The 17,013-nt window shown below is 40.2% G+C and overlaps 1 protein-coding gene across 3 annotated transcripts in view; it reads right to left on the reverse strand.

Moving 5' to 3' along the window:
- Positions 1–4,790: 4,790 nt before the first annotated feature.
- The window catches only part of TASP1 (taspase 1), a 283,764-nt gene continuing 271,541 nt past the window's right edge, over positions 4,791–17,013 (reverse strand). For all 3 annotated transcript variants that reach the window (XM_044263461.1, XM_044263466.1, XM_044263465.1), the window contains one exon: positions 4,791–5,717. In XM_044263461.1, coding sequence (XP_044119396.1) covers positions 5,625–5,717 — 93 coding nt within the window. In that variant the 3' untranslated portion in view covers positions 4,791–5,624. The remainder of the gene's footprint in view (positions 5,718–17,013) is intronic.

Below are 17,013 nucleotides of genomic sequence, written 5' to 3' on the forward strand. Positions count from 1 at the left end.
CTTGGGGGGACAGATTAAAATCTAACTATGCTTATCAATGAAAAAGAACATATTTTTCTGGGTGTGGTGCATAAACAATGATTCTTGGAACACTGAAAAAATAAAATTATATTTAAAAAGAAGAACGTATTTTTCTTAATCTATGAGAAGAACAAGGTCTTCTATTTTGTAAGCATTGCTGGATTTCCCAAGGCTCCTCCATTTGAGGAGCAATCTTTTGGACCCCTGACGTAACAGCAACAGCAGTGATTAAAGGAACTGATTATTTTTTTCTGTCCAGGTTCTGAAGCTCTGCTGACAATCAGTGAAATCTCCATCAGGGCCGAGAAAACCTAGCCCAGTGTTTCCAGCTTCGCCACTGTGGTTTCAAGGCTTGGGGATCAACCACATAAAAAAGAAACCACCGTGCTTGCTCTGTCGGCTGCATTCTGCAACTGGTCACAATGAACCACCTTGGGCTTGGCTGATGGACTTCTGGAAGTGCACAGCTTCGGAGCGAGGCCCTTGCCAGTTTTAGATTTAATCCTTCCTGTGGCCATACACTTCAGAGGTAGTACTATGTGGGCAAAGAAAAACTGCCTGATCACTTTCATCAGCCTGTAGGTCTCTGATGATAGGTATTTGGACTAATACCTTATAAACTTGAACCCAAATTAAGTATTTTGGAAAAGCAGTGTGTACTCCTTAAGAATTCTTAATGCTCCAGAGCAAATATTAATGTGAAAGGATTACTTTTATGCTGTCAACCTCCTGTTCACTCATTTCCAACCTGTGCAGCCTACTGCGTTTACCCACCCATCTCCATCCCTGCTTAATCAGGATTTGGGAACGGTTTAGGATATAACTGAAGTAAAACAACTTAATCATATTCATATGGACTCATTTCTTCTGGGCTCAACCTTTTCTTGGGCAAGTGTTCCTGGGAGGGAGGAGTAGCTTCCACTCATAGTTCCCCTTCAGTCCTTCACACCACGACTAACTACTGGAACCTTAAGTTGGATGGGAGACTGGCCTTCTTGGCATAAAGGGAGTCACAATGTTGAACAATTGTAGGGTTTATGTTTAAAAAAAAAAAGTTGATGTGCTTGACTTAATAAGCATTTTGTTTTCAGAAAAATGTTGGGAGGCATTTTTTAAAAATTTCACCATAAAATTATGTTGGGGATACCCAGGCTTGAGAGACGGCATTCTGAAAGTGGGTGCCATATTGGTTGTTACAGTGTGGTCATCTTGGAGATGTGTTCATGACGTGGGGACACTGGTTACCACTGTTTTGTCTCTTCAGATCTCTTAAAGTCATCACACACCCTTGGCTATGGTTTCTTCCGAGTACCATTAACACAATTCCAGATCCCTTCCCTGAAGGAGTCCCTCAATCCTTGATGGACTGCTGCTCTTCAGCTTGTTTTTTCCCCACCTCCTTAAAAGTATGCACCTGTCTCCAGCTGTCCGGTGCCTGGCATCACTGACCAACCTGTGAACTTCCTTCCGCTTCTGTGCCACATCCAGTCTTATCACTTGGAGAATGTTCAATCAGATATGAGGGATGAAGATGGTTCATCAGAAACACATCTGCTTCCCAAACCGGGCCCCAAGCAGACAGGTGAGGCCACCCTCTCAGCAGAAGAGGGTATAAAGGCCCATCAAGGCCTTTTGGCCAAGGAGAATGGAATGTTTCTTAGCTTCAAGTCCTCAAGAAGCAACCCTGTGACAAGGTGGCAAGTGAGAGTAGTTTGTCTGGGAGATAACCCCAGGACACACAAATAGGGGAATGAAGAAGGGTACAGGGAAAGGAAGAAGGCCAACATGAGGTGTATTAATAAGTCAACTACCACAGAGGGGAACTGAAGCTTAATTTCTGTGGGAAATCTCTCAAAAACAGGGTAAAACACATACCCCAGACTTATACCACCCACAAAGCAAGGGAGTGAGCATATTTATACAACTCCTGTTCATCAGTGGTTGGGAGCTGCTTCTGGGGCATGCTGATTCCTGGGCATTTCTGGTCTGCTGTGTGCAGGGACAGTGCAGGTTTCTATAGTTCCAGAACAAGTCCTCAGACATAGAGGTGCAGATGTTAGCCACTGAATGTTTTCTGAGGCACTCTGAACTGGAGGATCAATGGGCAATGACAGTGGTCTGCTCTAGGACCCCTGCTCGGCTGGCTTTCATTGGCAAATCAGACTTTGGCACGGTGCTCACTGTGCGGACCTGTGGCCGAAGAAAACAGAAGCTGACTATACGGTTAGTCCTGGGATATGTTTCTATAGAACACTAAGGATAGAATATATGTACTGAACAGCAGTAGCCGAACCAATAATAAATGAGGTAATTCTTATAAGTCTGGACATCCTTCTAGGATAGACTTAAGTGAAAACAGCAGGTTATGTAAACCCATTTTGGTGTTAAAAACATAGAAAATTCATGCATAAAAAGTCTAGGGATACAAGATAAAGTGTTACTAAATATTGTCTCTAGGGAAGTGGGGTTATGAGTTCATTTTTGTTGGGCTGGTTTTTTCTGTTTTTTGTTTTGTTTTGTTTTGTTTTTGCTTTCCTTATTTATTTTCTGATTTTTTGTAGTGAGCATGAATTGCTTTTAAAACAATGACCAGATTTTTAAATTTATTTTCTTTTTTTTTTATTATGTTAGTCACATGCAGTGCATCATTTAGTTTTTGGTATAGTATTCCATAATTGTTTGAGTATTAACACCCAGTGCTCCAGATTTTTTAAAAAAATTCCACAATAATTTAATACAATCTCAAGATTCAAGAATAATTTCAGGATTTTTCTAAATGTTCCCTTCTTCACAACATCCTTTCCTCCCTCCCCACTCTTACCTGTGCTTCAGAACAGAATAATGACCCCACTTATTTGCAGGTGAACAATGTACCATCATCACTCTCAAACATGGGACACAGTGAGCAATTAGGCAAAAAAGACTTTTGAGCAGCCAAAGAGAGGTCCCCACAGCTATGAGCTAAAAGTCATCTATTTTGCTCATAGACAAGTGCCACACACTAGCATTTAGGACTTATTTATACATACTTTGTCCACAATTCTAACAGACATTGCTGTCAGACTTCAACTTCACAATTCAAAGCAGCAAGGAAAAGAGGAGGAAGGGTCTGCCCTCGTCAGACACACAGGAGGCAGACAAAAGAGGCAGAGCTGATAAGCGAGGAGGATGGGCCCAGGCAAGGCCTTCAGGCCTCGGCACTCAGGACAGGTGCTGCGGGTTCCTGCAGGTAGAGCACATGCCCTCCATTTCCTGGCCACTTCCAGAAAACTCCCGTTGCCAAACCCAGAGCAGGATCACAGGGTTAGCCTTGAGGAATCCAGACCAGGTTTACTTATACTCAAGAGAACCAAGCATCCAACCATCAGGGCTTAAAGAGAAGCAGAAAATAGGCCTATAGTAAAGATCATCCATGTTAAAATACTGCTTCAGCATCTTGATGATATAAGGCAGACTAGGGAATGAGATTACTTTCTTATCTTTCAACCCTTTCTACTCTTGTGTGAAATGAGGTAGATTATCCTCTGGTTCCAGAATCTGCTCTTTAATATCTGAACTGATCACTAAGGAATTTACACCACCCTTTATGTTTTTTGCCTCCATGATTCTATCACCTTTTTTTTTTTTTTTTTTTTTTTTCCCTCCTGGTTTGGCACTATTCCTTAAATTAAAAAAAAAAAAAAAAAAAGGGAATTGGAGAATAAAGCCTCTTTTACACTGACCAGTTTTTAAACTCTTCATAAAAGGGGTCTTGAACAAGCCCAAACTTTTAAATATGAGTAGAATAAAGTCAAAAGAAGATGAAAAGAAATGGCATTCCTGGTGAAGTAGGTCAGATGATTTTCAGACTCCAAAGTGTCCTGATAGTTTTATGTGATCCAGTCCAGTTCCTCAAAAAACCCTGCCAACAGGTAACAGGTCTTTTTGAAAGCTTTTGAAGCCAAAGGCTCCCCACCAGCCAGCCCATCGCTTACTAAGTTCTCAGCCTCATTAAGAATGAGAAACAGATACCACGGCACCAACCTGTCTACAAGAACACAGCGAGACCAATGTAATTGCCTGTACAAGGAATATAAATCAGCAACTCCCAAATCATTCATATTTACACCCACTCCATTTTGGTTGTCTTTCCTTTATAATTTGGCCATACATCGATGTCGAGTGTATAATTTCATCTGGGGCTTTATCAGTTACCGCCCAGGACCATGATTATATGGTGCAGGGAACTTCCTCTCCCTGAGGGAGGCTATCTTTAGTATCTTCTTGATAGCCACTTCTTACACAAAATCAAAAGAAAAGTCTTGGTTTCCTTATGTGGCTCCAGAATCACTAAATATAATAGTTAGAAACAATTTATCAACTGAAACCCTTGGGTTTTCAGCTGCCACTACAATTTTCCAAAGCAAAGAGTTCTTATTCCTCCCCTTTATTTTTTTTAATCAACCTGCAATAAAAACTTTAGGTCTTGATACTGACCACTCAATCATGAACGAAGCTCAACTTTCATCTTGTTAGTGTCCAGCCTAACTTGCGTAAAGACTGGTTTTGAACTATCAGAACCATAGCAAAAAAATAAATAAATAAAGGTATGATTTCTGCAAGAAGTAACTTTTTACAAATAAAATAAAAAATGGCTCTCCAATCTAGGATTCAAAAGATAATTTATTAGTCTGAGAAGAGGAATCACACACTAATCACACACTACACTCAGTAATACGCTTCTTTTATTTTTGTGCCTTTATCTTAAAAATATATTTAAACAAGAAACAAAGATAATATTGAATTTTCCCATAAATTTTGCTTTCTTATTTACAGTGTTACATTGTAAATAACATTCCATTATACACAAATTAAGGACTGTGCATTCTTGTATGTTCTCTTTACATATTCTCTCATAATATAGTACATATAGCTTGAACATATGCAGTATTTAAGCTTAGAAAAGCTTGAGGAAAGAAGTACAAACTTTATCAATAAGACTATTTTTATTTAAAAAGGTTCTGACCTTAATTCTCTGCTAGATTGTTTCACTGAAACCATTCTTTGTTAAAGAAAAATGCCCCATATGGGGGATGAGAATAACAGTTTAAGTTAGCACAGGATCCACTTAAACTGGTTAACAAATAAAAACACTTTATCACTTAGTACTGTTATTAAATGGAGCACTACCACTGTCAACTCATTTAAACAAGGAGGTTTACTCTTCAGCTCAGACACATTACACCAACGACAGCTGGTACCTCTGTATGAAATCAAAAACGTTTCCTTTGCAACATTAGGTTTTACTTGTAAACAGTACAGCACACGTTTTGTAAAGGTGATTTAATCATTCCCGGTCTTAGGTTACACGATAAGGGGTTTGTATTTCATGGAGGGAGAAGCAAGCGCACGCCCTGCACACACGCACGCGCGCACACACACACACACTCAGGTCCGCAGGTCACTAAGCGCTAACTACAGCAGCACTAGTGTCGCAAGCGGTGCACGAGGCTGCGAGAGGGATTATAAAACGGCGAAGATAAAACATCCAACTTCAGTTAAAAAGCCCCGAAATGCTCAGGCTCTGAAATGTCTCTTGGACGCTTCACGATCGGCCTGAAGGGTCAGTTCATCGGGTTCTCCAGGCGGCAAACCCCACCTTCGATTGCCACGGACTGTCCGGCCACTGCACCAGGAGGGAGTCTTGAAATATGAGTCTGCAGAGAGGGAGACAGGAGAGCATTAGAAGGGCCAACTGTGTCCACCCATTAAGTGATGAGGGCAGAGGAAGTACTAGAACCACAGACTCTCCTTGCGTCTCAGAATCTCCAGACCGTGACGCTGGTAACGGTTCGGTGCAGAGATCCTGTTTGGTCAAATCTTGCAGGGGATGTTTAGTGAGCGTCTACTACCTGTTAAACATGGCACTAGCAATGGCAAGTACAGAATGAACAAGATAGCAAAGGCTTCTGAGGGCACAGAACTTACATTTTCGTCATATTCAGAACAGTAGTTAATGGTTTTAAGGTCAATTTTATTGAACATATTCTAGTTCTCTGAAAAGTAATAATATACATTTTGTCTTCCAAAGCAAATGAGAATACCTGATTCACATTTACGTTTTACTCCCTAAGGGATCGGAATAACTTGCAAAAATTCCAATAATTCAACAACCTCAAAAGTGAGGCAATGAGACTGAAAGAAAAATAGGAGCTTACAAAATAAGGTAAAGACAGGCATGAGATTAACACACAAACTCTCACCTGACTTCTATCCATGCTGGAGGCAGCCTGTTGCCCCATCTCTCAGCTTCCTCATTCCATAACCAGAGAGGTGTTTCATGTGTGTCCAGAATCACAACAAACCAACTGCTCAAGGGAACAACTATTCCTGATACAAGGCCTGGGAACTATTTCTCTTACGGGGCTTTATACACAGAAGGTACCACGGTTAGTGGGTGAGTGAAGACATCAGTTGTACAACAAGGAGTTTTGTAGGGCTGAGTGTTAGCTTTACTCAAAGGACGCAGGCTCTGATAGAAAACAGTAAAAGCTGTTCCATAAGGGGTCAGGACAATGTCAGCCAGGAATTCCTATTTTTGATGATCTGGCTTAATCCAGGGATAGATAAATGCCGGGAGCTTCTAAGAAGAACAGAAGGACTGCATATCCCTTAGGTAATCCTCTCTAATTCTGCTCTCTAAACAAGTTTTTCCTAAGGACTAAACAGAAGTGAGTTCGAGCCCAGGGCAAGGCCATTAGAGGCAGCTAGCAAAGTGGACAAGCCTAGAGTGGGAATGACGCCCTCTCATGCAACCAAATATGAAACGAGCCTATGTTTTAGATGGAGTGACAGCTAAGCTCTAACTGATTTGTAGTTTGAGGGTAGACAGTATTCTTGAACCTCAATCCTCAAGTCCTGTTAGAGGAGCTGACATAAGTCAAGAATTTGGAAAGTTCTAGAGAATAGCAAACATTTTCTGGGCACTGAGTTTTTCCATGTGCAAGGCAGGAAGCAACCTGTAACCTACCAGGGTGAGGTCTGTTGCCTCAGGTAGCGAGCTGGGTGAGGCAGTCTCTGTGGTATCTCCTGGGATACAAGTATCAGTGAGTTCACTCACAAGGCTCATGCTTTTGGGAACGGTGTCCCAGAATCTGGGCTCATTATTACATCTGAGGGCCAAACTTGGATCTCACCATATGGAAATATTGCACCTGAGGAGTCCACAGTAGAAAAGCTTGTGGCTCTTTTGTTTCTTGTGATACGTCATTAACCTAGCAGGAGTTAGAACAGAGTGCGTTGTTTAATTCCACTACCCAGCAGTCTTTGTCACATCAGGCACAAGAATCTCAATTCTCACAATTCCCAGAGCTCAATGTTGATGGAGCTGTTATTCTTCCAGGAATTCCTTAAAAGGAGGCAAAAGAGAATTTTCCCCCCAGGTATCTTTCATCAGTTTTTTTTTTTTTTTTTTTTAATTCTTCTAAACAGACAAAAAAAAAAAAAATCCCTGAAAGAGTAGAAGTCCCTCAGTCAATTTCATCCCTAATCTCATCCTCTTTGGTCATGAAGAGAGTCATGCAGCTATGACAGGGATCCAGAATGAGGCAAAACCCTGATGGAAAACAGGATGGGAGTTCCCCAAAGAAGTAAACATAAAGTTACCATATGATCCAATAATTCCACTTATGGATATATACCCCAAACAAGTGAAAGCAAGGACTCAATAGCCAAAAGGTGGAAACAACCCAAGAGTTCATAAACAAAATTTGATGTAATATTATTTGGAATATTATTTGACCCTAAAAATGAAGGAAATAATAATATTATTTGGAATATTATTTGACCCTAAAAATGAAGGAAACTCTGACACATGCTACAATATGAATGAACTTTGAAGATATTGTGCTAAGTGAAATAAGCCAAATACAAAAGAACAAATATTGTAGGGTTCCACTTACATGAGGTATCTATTAGTTAAGTTCATAGAGACAGGAAATAGGATGGTGGCTGCCAGGCGCTGCGGGAGAGGGAATGGACAGTACCGTTTAGTGGGTATAAATTTTCAGTCTGAGAAGATGAAAAGGTTCTGGAGATGGATGGTGGTGATGGTTACATAACAATATGAATGTACTAAATGCCACTGAACTCTGCATTCAAAACTGGTTAACTTGGTAAATTTCGTTATGCATATTTTACCATAATAATAATAAAGAAAAAAGAATAAAGCAGAAATGACAATTCCTACCCAGTGGAGAATAATACTCCATATGATAATATTAAGAAAAAAGGCTAGCTGGGAATGAATCTACAAGGCAGATCCCCATAGAAGAAACATTAACACCATCAGGTTCTGTTCACAAATAGGTTGGCATTGTCCAATCAGGTCTGTTAAAATATCTGTCCCCTAAGAGAAAAGCTCACAGGGAAATCTGTCTTCATGTTTCGCAGAGATACAGGGAGAGTCCAGTGGGACCTCCTGGCAGGCCTGGTGGTCCAGGCATCAGAGAATAAATTAATTGTTTAAAGATCAAAGAGTGAACATATGTCCAAGCAGATGGCCTGCTACTTGACCGGCGGGATGTTGGTCTTAAGGCAACTGATTTCCTGCTGACCAAGGAAAAGACCAGAGCTAAAAGGAAGAAATTCTTGCCCTATGCCTTGATAGCAATCCCTTGAGATTTACAAAAACACAGATGGCCAATTCAAACTTATCTCTGACACTCCCCCCTCCAGGTTTATGATAGAAGAACATCTAAATAAACCAAGCTAAACTACAAAGCATCAAGGAGAGTTAGGAAGGAAGAGAAAAAGGATTGCAAAAGATGACAGAGGTCTGGAGATAGCTGTTAACAGTACATGGACAAAATACTTCGAAAATGCACAGAGATTTGTATAAAATTTGCTATTTATGTAAGACAGAAATGCTCAACTAGACAAACTAGTTAAGATTAACTTCTCAGAGTTACCTCTTTCCCAAATCATCATCTAGTCAAAAGGGATTTTGCAATTACAAAACCCATTCGGGTAATCTTGGTGTTGAAAGTAATAAAACGGTTGACCATCTGTCCGAATGACAGTACTTCCCCAGTTTCACCCATCAATATGATCTTCTGACTCATCAGAAAATAAATGCCCTTGGTCTGAAAACATTTGATCCAGAATGTATTTGAAGCTTTCCGTGTGTCAATGGAGCATCAAATCACATTACAAACATGGGAGCTGTTTAAGAGAATATTTTATACAAGTATTCATCTTGAAATGTTCTTTTGACATGTGGACTGGAATTCCTCTTGTAGCTAAAAAGAGACCATTTTCTACAATGAACTTATGTGTCAGCACTGAAAAGTGCAATAAAGTATTTTACATTGTCTAAGGACTGTGTAGACTCTTGGGTACCCTATAAGCATTAAGAACTTAACAAGGTTGTCTTAAAACCATTTAAATGCAAGTGCACTTTTAGGAAAATTTATAACTAATGATAAATAGCACATAAAAATCAACATGAAATAGCAGTAATGAGTTCATTTTGGGTTGTTTTCCTCTACTTTTTGTTGCATGCCCCACTCACATCCCTCTCTAACCATGATTCCATGTCCTTTTCTGGTTCTTTCTCAAGTAAAGACTTCCTTGACAGGATCCCCAACCCATTCTAGAAGCTCTTCTTCTAGCTCTTCTGGCACCCAGCTGAGCACTTCTTGTCCTGTTATGTAACTGTCTTGGTCTTGGTCTGCTTTGAATTTGTAGCCTCTATAAGTGAAAGTCAGTAGGAGGCAGGAACTGGTCTTACACAGGACTCTGTATTTTTTGCACTTGTCAAAGTGCTTGACCCAGAAGGCACACTCTGGAAATGCTGAGTGAAATGACTAAAACACACCCTCAAGGGGCTATACTTATGAATGCATAAAGAATCTCAAGCGTTTTAACTAGTATAACCAACTAGTTTGATTAAAAAGTCAAACTAGTTTGGCATAGCAGATTCTTTTAAATAGACATTTTTTAAAGTATAGACAAACTTTTCCATTTTCCAAGTGGTTGTGTTTAGAACAGAGATGGAGCTCTAGAGTTCTCAGATGTCAACAGCTCCACACCAGTGGAACTCACTGCCTTGTAAACATAAAATTCTCGGCTTTCTTGTGAATTCCCTGACCGACACACAAAGATCCTTGAAGTTAATATTCCTTGAAGAATTATCCACTTATAAATTAAACTAACTCAAAGCCAATATTCGTAGGCCTATATCTTGTTATAAAATCAAGTACATTATATAATAACAAATTTAGTCTAAGATTTTAAAAAGAGAAAGTTAAAGACAAAATATCACAGAAATTATATAATCCCTTGATGTACTAATCACAATCTAAGTAGTAGCTGAGACTTCCTATCATTCATATTCATGTCTTTAAATCTCTTAAGACCACCTTAGTGACTGTTCTTTTGTGGTTTCCAAGAAAGCCTGAAGCACACGATTTAATTTTAAAAGTCTCAAAGCCTTTATTTAGTGGTTATATTTGAATCCATCTTTTCCACTCTTAGGAGAATTGTTGAGATCTGCCACAAGAGTCAAGGGAAGAGGGAAGAGTCTCTTAAACAAATTATTATCCTCCTTTGGTGGGGTCAGGAAAATAAAATCTGGACAGACATGGTCCAAAAAAAGAACTTGGAAATATTTTATTCATTGGTTTCATAATTCTGAGGGTTTGGTTTTCTGTTTTTTAAAAATAGAGCTTGAAGCAAGATAGTTCTGTCAAAGCAATACAGGCATTTACAAATAGAACAAATGACATTGAGAAAACATTCCACATAGAGAGACTTAAGAAACAAAATTTCAAAACACATAGGAGGTGTTTTCATCCACCAGAACCTTTCGAAGTACATGTAATATATAACATATCACGTCTAATTCTAAAGTTAATCTATGACACAGTTTATCACAATGGCTATGTGCATGGGTTACACATTCAGAGCATCTTGGGTGCTGGAGCATTTCCTCTTCTTCCTGGACACACTGAGGGACTACATTTCTCAGTTGCCTTTCAGGTAAGTGTGGCTATGTGACTGAATCAGGCCAGTGGACTAGAGTACTCTGTGCCATTACCATCCCTGGCAGAAAATCTTCTTATACACCATTCTCCATGCTCTCTCTTTGACGACCTTGAGGCTCATGTGCTGTAAGGAGCCTCAGACTCTGGTTCACAGCCTGGAGGAGAACCTGTTGCTAATCACAAGCCCCAATTTGGATTTTATGGGAATTAGAAACACACTTCTTACCACATTTGAGCAACTATACATTTTGGAGTTTCCTTCTTAGAGCAGCTAGTGCTATCTTGAACCAGTAATGGTTCAATACAGGCCTCTGTGCTTTCTAGCTGTGTAACCTCTGTTGGCTACGTAACTTCCTAGGGCCCTATCTTTAAAATGAATATAATCATAGCATTTATGATCAGATGCTATTGATTGATAAGGATGACATGAGATAGTGCATGCAATCAAATGTGTCAATTAATGTAAGATTATCATTATTTAAACAAACACAAAACCATAGAATAAAACATCATACAGCACAATCTCTTTTGTAGATTATTGGATATCCAAGAATTGGAAAATTCTATTTTTAAAAGTTAGATAGTCTCCAAAAATAGAATGTGGTATTTTAAAGAAATATTAGGTGCATGCTAACAGGTAAGTTTCAAGAAAATGGACATTTTTAGATCAGTATTTTTGATGGTGCTATTTTGCTGCTACAGATAAAATAATTAACAACTGCTGAGTATTTAGTAACTCCTAGCATTTGTGTATATCTGCTTGCTATATAACTCATTTTCTAAGTTTCAAAAACAGTGAACATATTTGGGTGCTACAGAGAAAAGCAAATGGCAGAATACTGACAAAATGCCTTCTAAGAACATGAGGGATTGTAGGGAAGACAAGTACAACCACATAAAATGATTAGAAAAGTATTAACAAAAGCACATAACCATGTCCTATAAGGGTAGAGTACTCCAAAGTGTGTTTTCTAACACCATCAAGCAATTAACTCTATTCTGCCAATACTGATCAGGGGCCCTACAGCTGAACTCAGTGCTGACACTGTCTACCAGGTGATAGTGTCAGATCCATAAATTCAGGGCTTGGTCCCACAAGACTGCTGCTCCTTCCCAGTCCAGACACCAATCACAAGTCCACGTTGGTGGACATACCCACAATAAATGGCAAGTTCCCACGACCTCTATCAAGTTTGCTAATTTGTTAGAGTGGCTCACAGAACTCAAAAAAAAAACAGTTTACTCACTAAATTACTGGTTTATTGTAAAAGTATATAATTCAGGAACAGCCAGATGGAAGAGATGACTAGAGCAAGGTAGCTGGGAAGAAGCTCAGAGTTTCCGTGCCTTTCCCAGACATGCCATTGTCCTGGCACCTCCACATGTTCACCATCTCTACCCCACTGGGTTTTTCTGGAGGCTTTATTACATAGGATGACTGACTAAAATCACTGGCTATTGGTGACTCAATCTTCAGTCCCTCACCTCTCCCTGGACATTGGGGAACTGGGCTGAAGTTCCAAATCTTAACCACATGGTTGCCTCCCCTAGCAACCAACTCCCATTTTTAGGTTACCCTGGGGTTTTCCAAAAGTCACCTCGTTAACATAAGCTCAGGTGTGGCTGAAAGGGCCTTGTCATGAATAATGAGACACCCATTTCACCTTTATGGATGTAACTCAAATTTAGGAACTGAGGACAGAAGACCAAATATTATAATAAAATATGATCCCACTGCTCTTACTGCTTGTGATGTTCAAGGGTTTTGAGAGCTTTGAGTCAGGAACCATGAAGGAAGATCAAAAATACATTTCTTATGATAAATCACAATATCACAGATACCGAACCACAAGTATCATAGGAAGTCAGAAGTGAGAAAACAGATGCAGATCAAAGAATTGAGGAAGACATTCCAGAGGCCCTGGCACCGGAAGACAAGAAGAACAGGACGGCAGAGGGACACAAAAATGACATGCTGGACTTTAGTAAGGGAGAGCTGCCAGGTTTATTTGGTTTGACCCACACAGTTTTCCAACTGTTAAAAAAAGAAAATATTTTTAAATGGAGAAGTTATATAAAAGCATCTTGATTCCTAGCTTCTCTTGAAAAATTTGGCAACCCTTGGGCGCCTGGGTGGCTCGGTGGGTTAAGCCGCTGCCTTCGGCTCAGGTCATGATCTCAGGGTCCTGGGATGGAGTCCTGTGTCGGGCTCTCTGCTCAGCAGGGAGCCTGTTTCCTCCTCTCTCTCTCTCTCTCTGCCTGCCTCTCTGCCTATTTGTGATCTCTCTCTGTCAAATAAATAAATAAAATCTTAAAAAAAAAATTTGGCAACCCTTGATTCCTTCACTGGGGTGAAGTAGTAGCTACCTTCTTAAAGTACGTCTTTGGCAAGAATTTTCTACAGGTGGGGCTGTGTTCTTCCTGCAGCGTGTGTTCAGAAGGCACCCAATATCTTGTGATCCTCTTCCTGTGGATTTGATCCACTGGGTTCAGGGGGTGGCAGCCTGATCCTTCCATAGGAAATTCCATCAACCTTTGCCCAGTGGTTTTAGTGGCCACTGATAGTCATTGCTTAGACCCCTCATTTCATGAGGGATTTCCCAAAGGGTGGTTTCCTGTCATTCTCACTATATTAAGAGCTGAAATTCTACTATGAAGAACTTTCTCTCATCAACTTTTTGGTATTCCAAAACAAAGTTTATATATGAAAGGAGGATAAGTACTTGATTTTTCCACAGCCTTTTGGAGGTACAAATAATAAACCTCCAAAAGCACCCAATCATCACCCCTCATCATTTCTGTGGTGTTAAGAAGAGGGAACATGTTTTGGGGGGGGAGGGATAGAAAGAGAAGGCACAGCATTTTACTTCTTCATTCATATCAGCTAAAGGCCAATTCTTTTACATTTTATTTAAAAAAGAGAGACAGAAACAAAAGAAATATAAGAGCTACTTCCAAACTGCCAGTGCAAAAGAAAACTGCTTATCTGGCTGGACTGGCTTGCTAGCTCTGCTCTGGATGACTTATCAGTACACATCTTTTTGTGTTTTTTTTTTTAAGATTTTATTTATTTATTTGACAGACAGAGATCACAAGTAGGTAGAGAGGCAGGCAGAGAGAGAGAGAGGAGGAAGCAGGCTCCCCGCCAAGCAGAGAGCCCGATGCGGGGCTTGATCCCCTGGGATCATGACCTGAGCTGAAGGCAGAGGCTTTAACCCACTGAGCCACCCAGGCACCCCAGTACACATCTTCTTTAACTCAAATACAGTACCTTATAGAATGAACTGGCTTCTTCTGGACTGACATTTATAAAATAAGTGTTGCAGCCAGTTAAAATGGTAAAGTTTGCTCAAGTTCAATCTGACTAATTAGCAGAAAGTTCTTTCATCAAGGTGAACTAGGTGTTAAGATAGTGTATGAGTCTGCTAAGGCTTTCCTAACAAAATATCTCAGGCTGGGTGGCTTGAACAACATCAGTTTATTTTCTCACAGATGAAGATTATCAGTAGGTTTGGTTTTTCTGAGGCCCCTCTCCTTGGCTTACAGGTGGTCTCTTCTCTATCTGTGCATCCTTAGTGTCTCTTCCTCTACTGATAAGGACACAAGTTCTACTTAATTAGGGCCCCACCGTTAGGTTCACTTACCTTAATAATCTCATTAAAGGCCCTGCCTTCTCACATAGCCACATTCTCTGCTAAGGCTTTAAGATATGAATTTGGGCGGTGGGGGCGGGAACACACTTCAGTCTATAATAGGACCAGTGCATAACAGATACAGATCTTAAAGTGATAGAGTAAAATCCAACAACACCCCATATGTTCTCATCTCCATTAGTTCTCTGAGCTGAACTCCTCCTGCTCTCCCCACTTCGGTCCTTTCTCTCCACTTGCCTCCTTGCTGTTACACAACCACACAGCACACCCCAGCCTGAAGGCTATTACAGATGCTATTCTCACTGCCCGGAAAGCTCTTCCACCCAGTGTCCCTGCGGCTCCCTTGTTCAACCCTGCCAGATCTGTACTCCAAATTCACCTATTCAGGAAGGTTTACACTGGCCACTGGTCCTGAATCTCACTACCTCTCTGCCTCAAGGGTTCCTTTGTCCTTAACTGCTATCTAACCAGCCATTTATTTTACTCCTTTATCTTACTCACTGCTTGTCTCCCCCACTGGGACATAAACTCCATGAGGGCAGGGAGTTTATTGGTTTACTCATTGCTTTTTCCTCCGTTCCTAAAAGAATAGTCTGGCATATGGTAGAGGGGTTCAGTATATTTGGTAAACAAATAAAGGACTTTTTTTTTTTTTTTAACGAGGGTTGGGAAACGAAAGAAACAAACTGCAAATTAGATATCTTATATTTCTTAATTTTTTAAAAGAGATTTTATTTATTATTTATTTGACAGAGATCACAAGTAGGCAGAGAGGCAGGCAGAGAGAGAGGGAGAAGCAGGCTCCCCGCTGAGCAGAGAGCCCAATGCGAGACTCAATCCTGAGATCATGACCTGAGCCGAAGGCAGAGGTTTAACCCACTGAGCAACCCAGGCACCCCTGTATTTCCTAATTTTATATTTTAGTTTTTGATTATAGTTTATGTTATACATTTGTAATGATATTTATGCAAATGAAACAGTCAAAATGATATTGAAGTGGTGGACCTTTAAAAAAAAGTCTGAAAATAAAAGCCTGCGTATTTCCCAAGACTGACACAGTATGATCCAACAGATTCTGTTCATTCATTTACACCAGCATCACACGTCAACACACATCTCCTCCTGTAGAAAGAGACATCAGCTACCTAGATAGTGGTCAAATGAGGGCTGTGTGCCTTTTGTGTCTCTTACATCAGGCCACATTAATAAAATTTTAATGAAGTCAGCATGAGGAGGAATATGGAAAGCACTAGAGCAACCTTGTTTGCATGAGCATTTTCCCTTCTGGAAAGCAGGACTCTAGTGAGACATCAGTGCCTCCTGCTCAATCTTCCATTATCAGGCAGGCTTAAAGAGACAGATATTCTTTTTCCCTACCATTCTCCTTTCTCTTGTTAATTCTGCCTTATTTTCAAACTGCTGAGTTCTCAGTAACATATTTTTCCATACACTAACAGTGTCACATGAATTTTCTTAATATACTATGGAATAATGTATCTATTTCATAGGATAAAGACCCATTTAGCTACAGGCTAGGTTTGTCTTCTGTATTTATCACTGTGCTACTTAGGGCATGGAAATTTGGTACTGTGAGGTGGCTCTGTTGGCTGAACATATCTTATGTCCTTACATAAGGACATTCTTACCTGATGTGATAATAGTCACTCTGTGCTTTCTTTTACTGGCACAAATGTGATAGACCTTAAATGACCGATTCCAGGGAGAAGGGCAGGGGAAGTGTGTCTGGTTGGCTTTTATTGCTTTGTTTCTACTATGGGCATTTCTCCCCCTTAATGAGTGAGTCAGGAGACACCACCACCCCCAATCTTTTCCCAGAAGTTCCCTGCCCACTGCTTTCAAGAGCTGTCTTTCAAGGAGATACAACTTGTGAATAAGTATATTCTGAGCATTCTTTGTGTGTGGCATTAAACCTTGGAATGTAGTTTACTGCTCTAAAAATAGTTTGGTCTTTAGACTTCATCCTGAAAGCAGATGTCCTCAAGCAGTTGACGGTGTCACATGAACCTGCTTCACACCGTCCAGAATAATGTGTATGTTTTATAGACCAAAAACCAATCTACCTACAGGTTATAAGATCTGCTGCTTACTTCCTAAGTCTCTGGGATAGTGGGCAAGTCAGTGAAGTCTCTTGAGTTATAAAATGAGGGCTTTGGGGTTAGATTATCTCTAGAGCTGCCCCCCCAAGTTTCAACATTCTTTGGTGCTGACTTCATTTAGCTTGTGTATACATTGCTAATGAATCCAAAAACGAGTGTTTTACTTCTGTTCCATCATTGTCTTTCACTAAAAGTAAT

This window comes from Neovison vison, chromosome 8 (genome assembly GCF_020171115.1).
Source record: "Neovison vison isolate M4711 chromosome 8, ASM_NN_V1, whole genome shotgun sequence".
NCBI classification, from domain to species: domain Eukaryota; kingdom Metazoa; phylum Chordata; class Mammalia; order Carnivora; family Mustelidae; genus Neogale; species Neogale vison.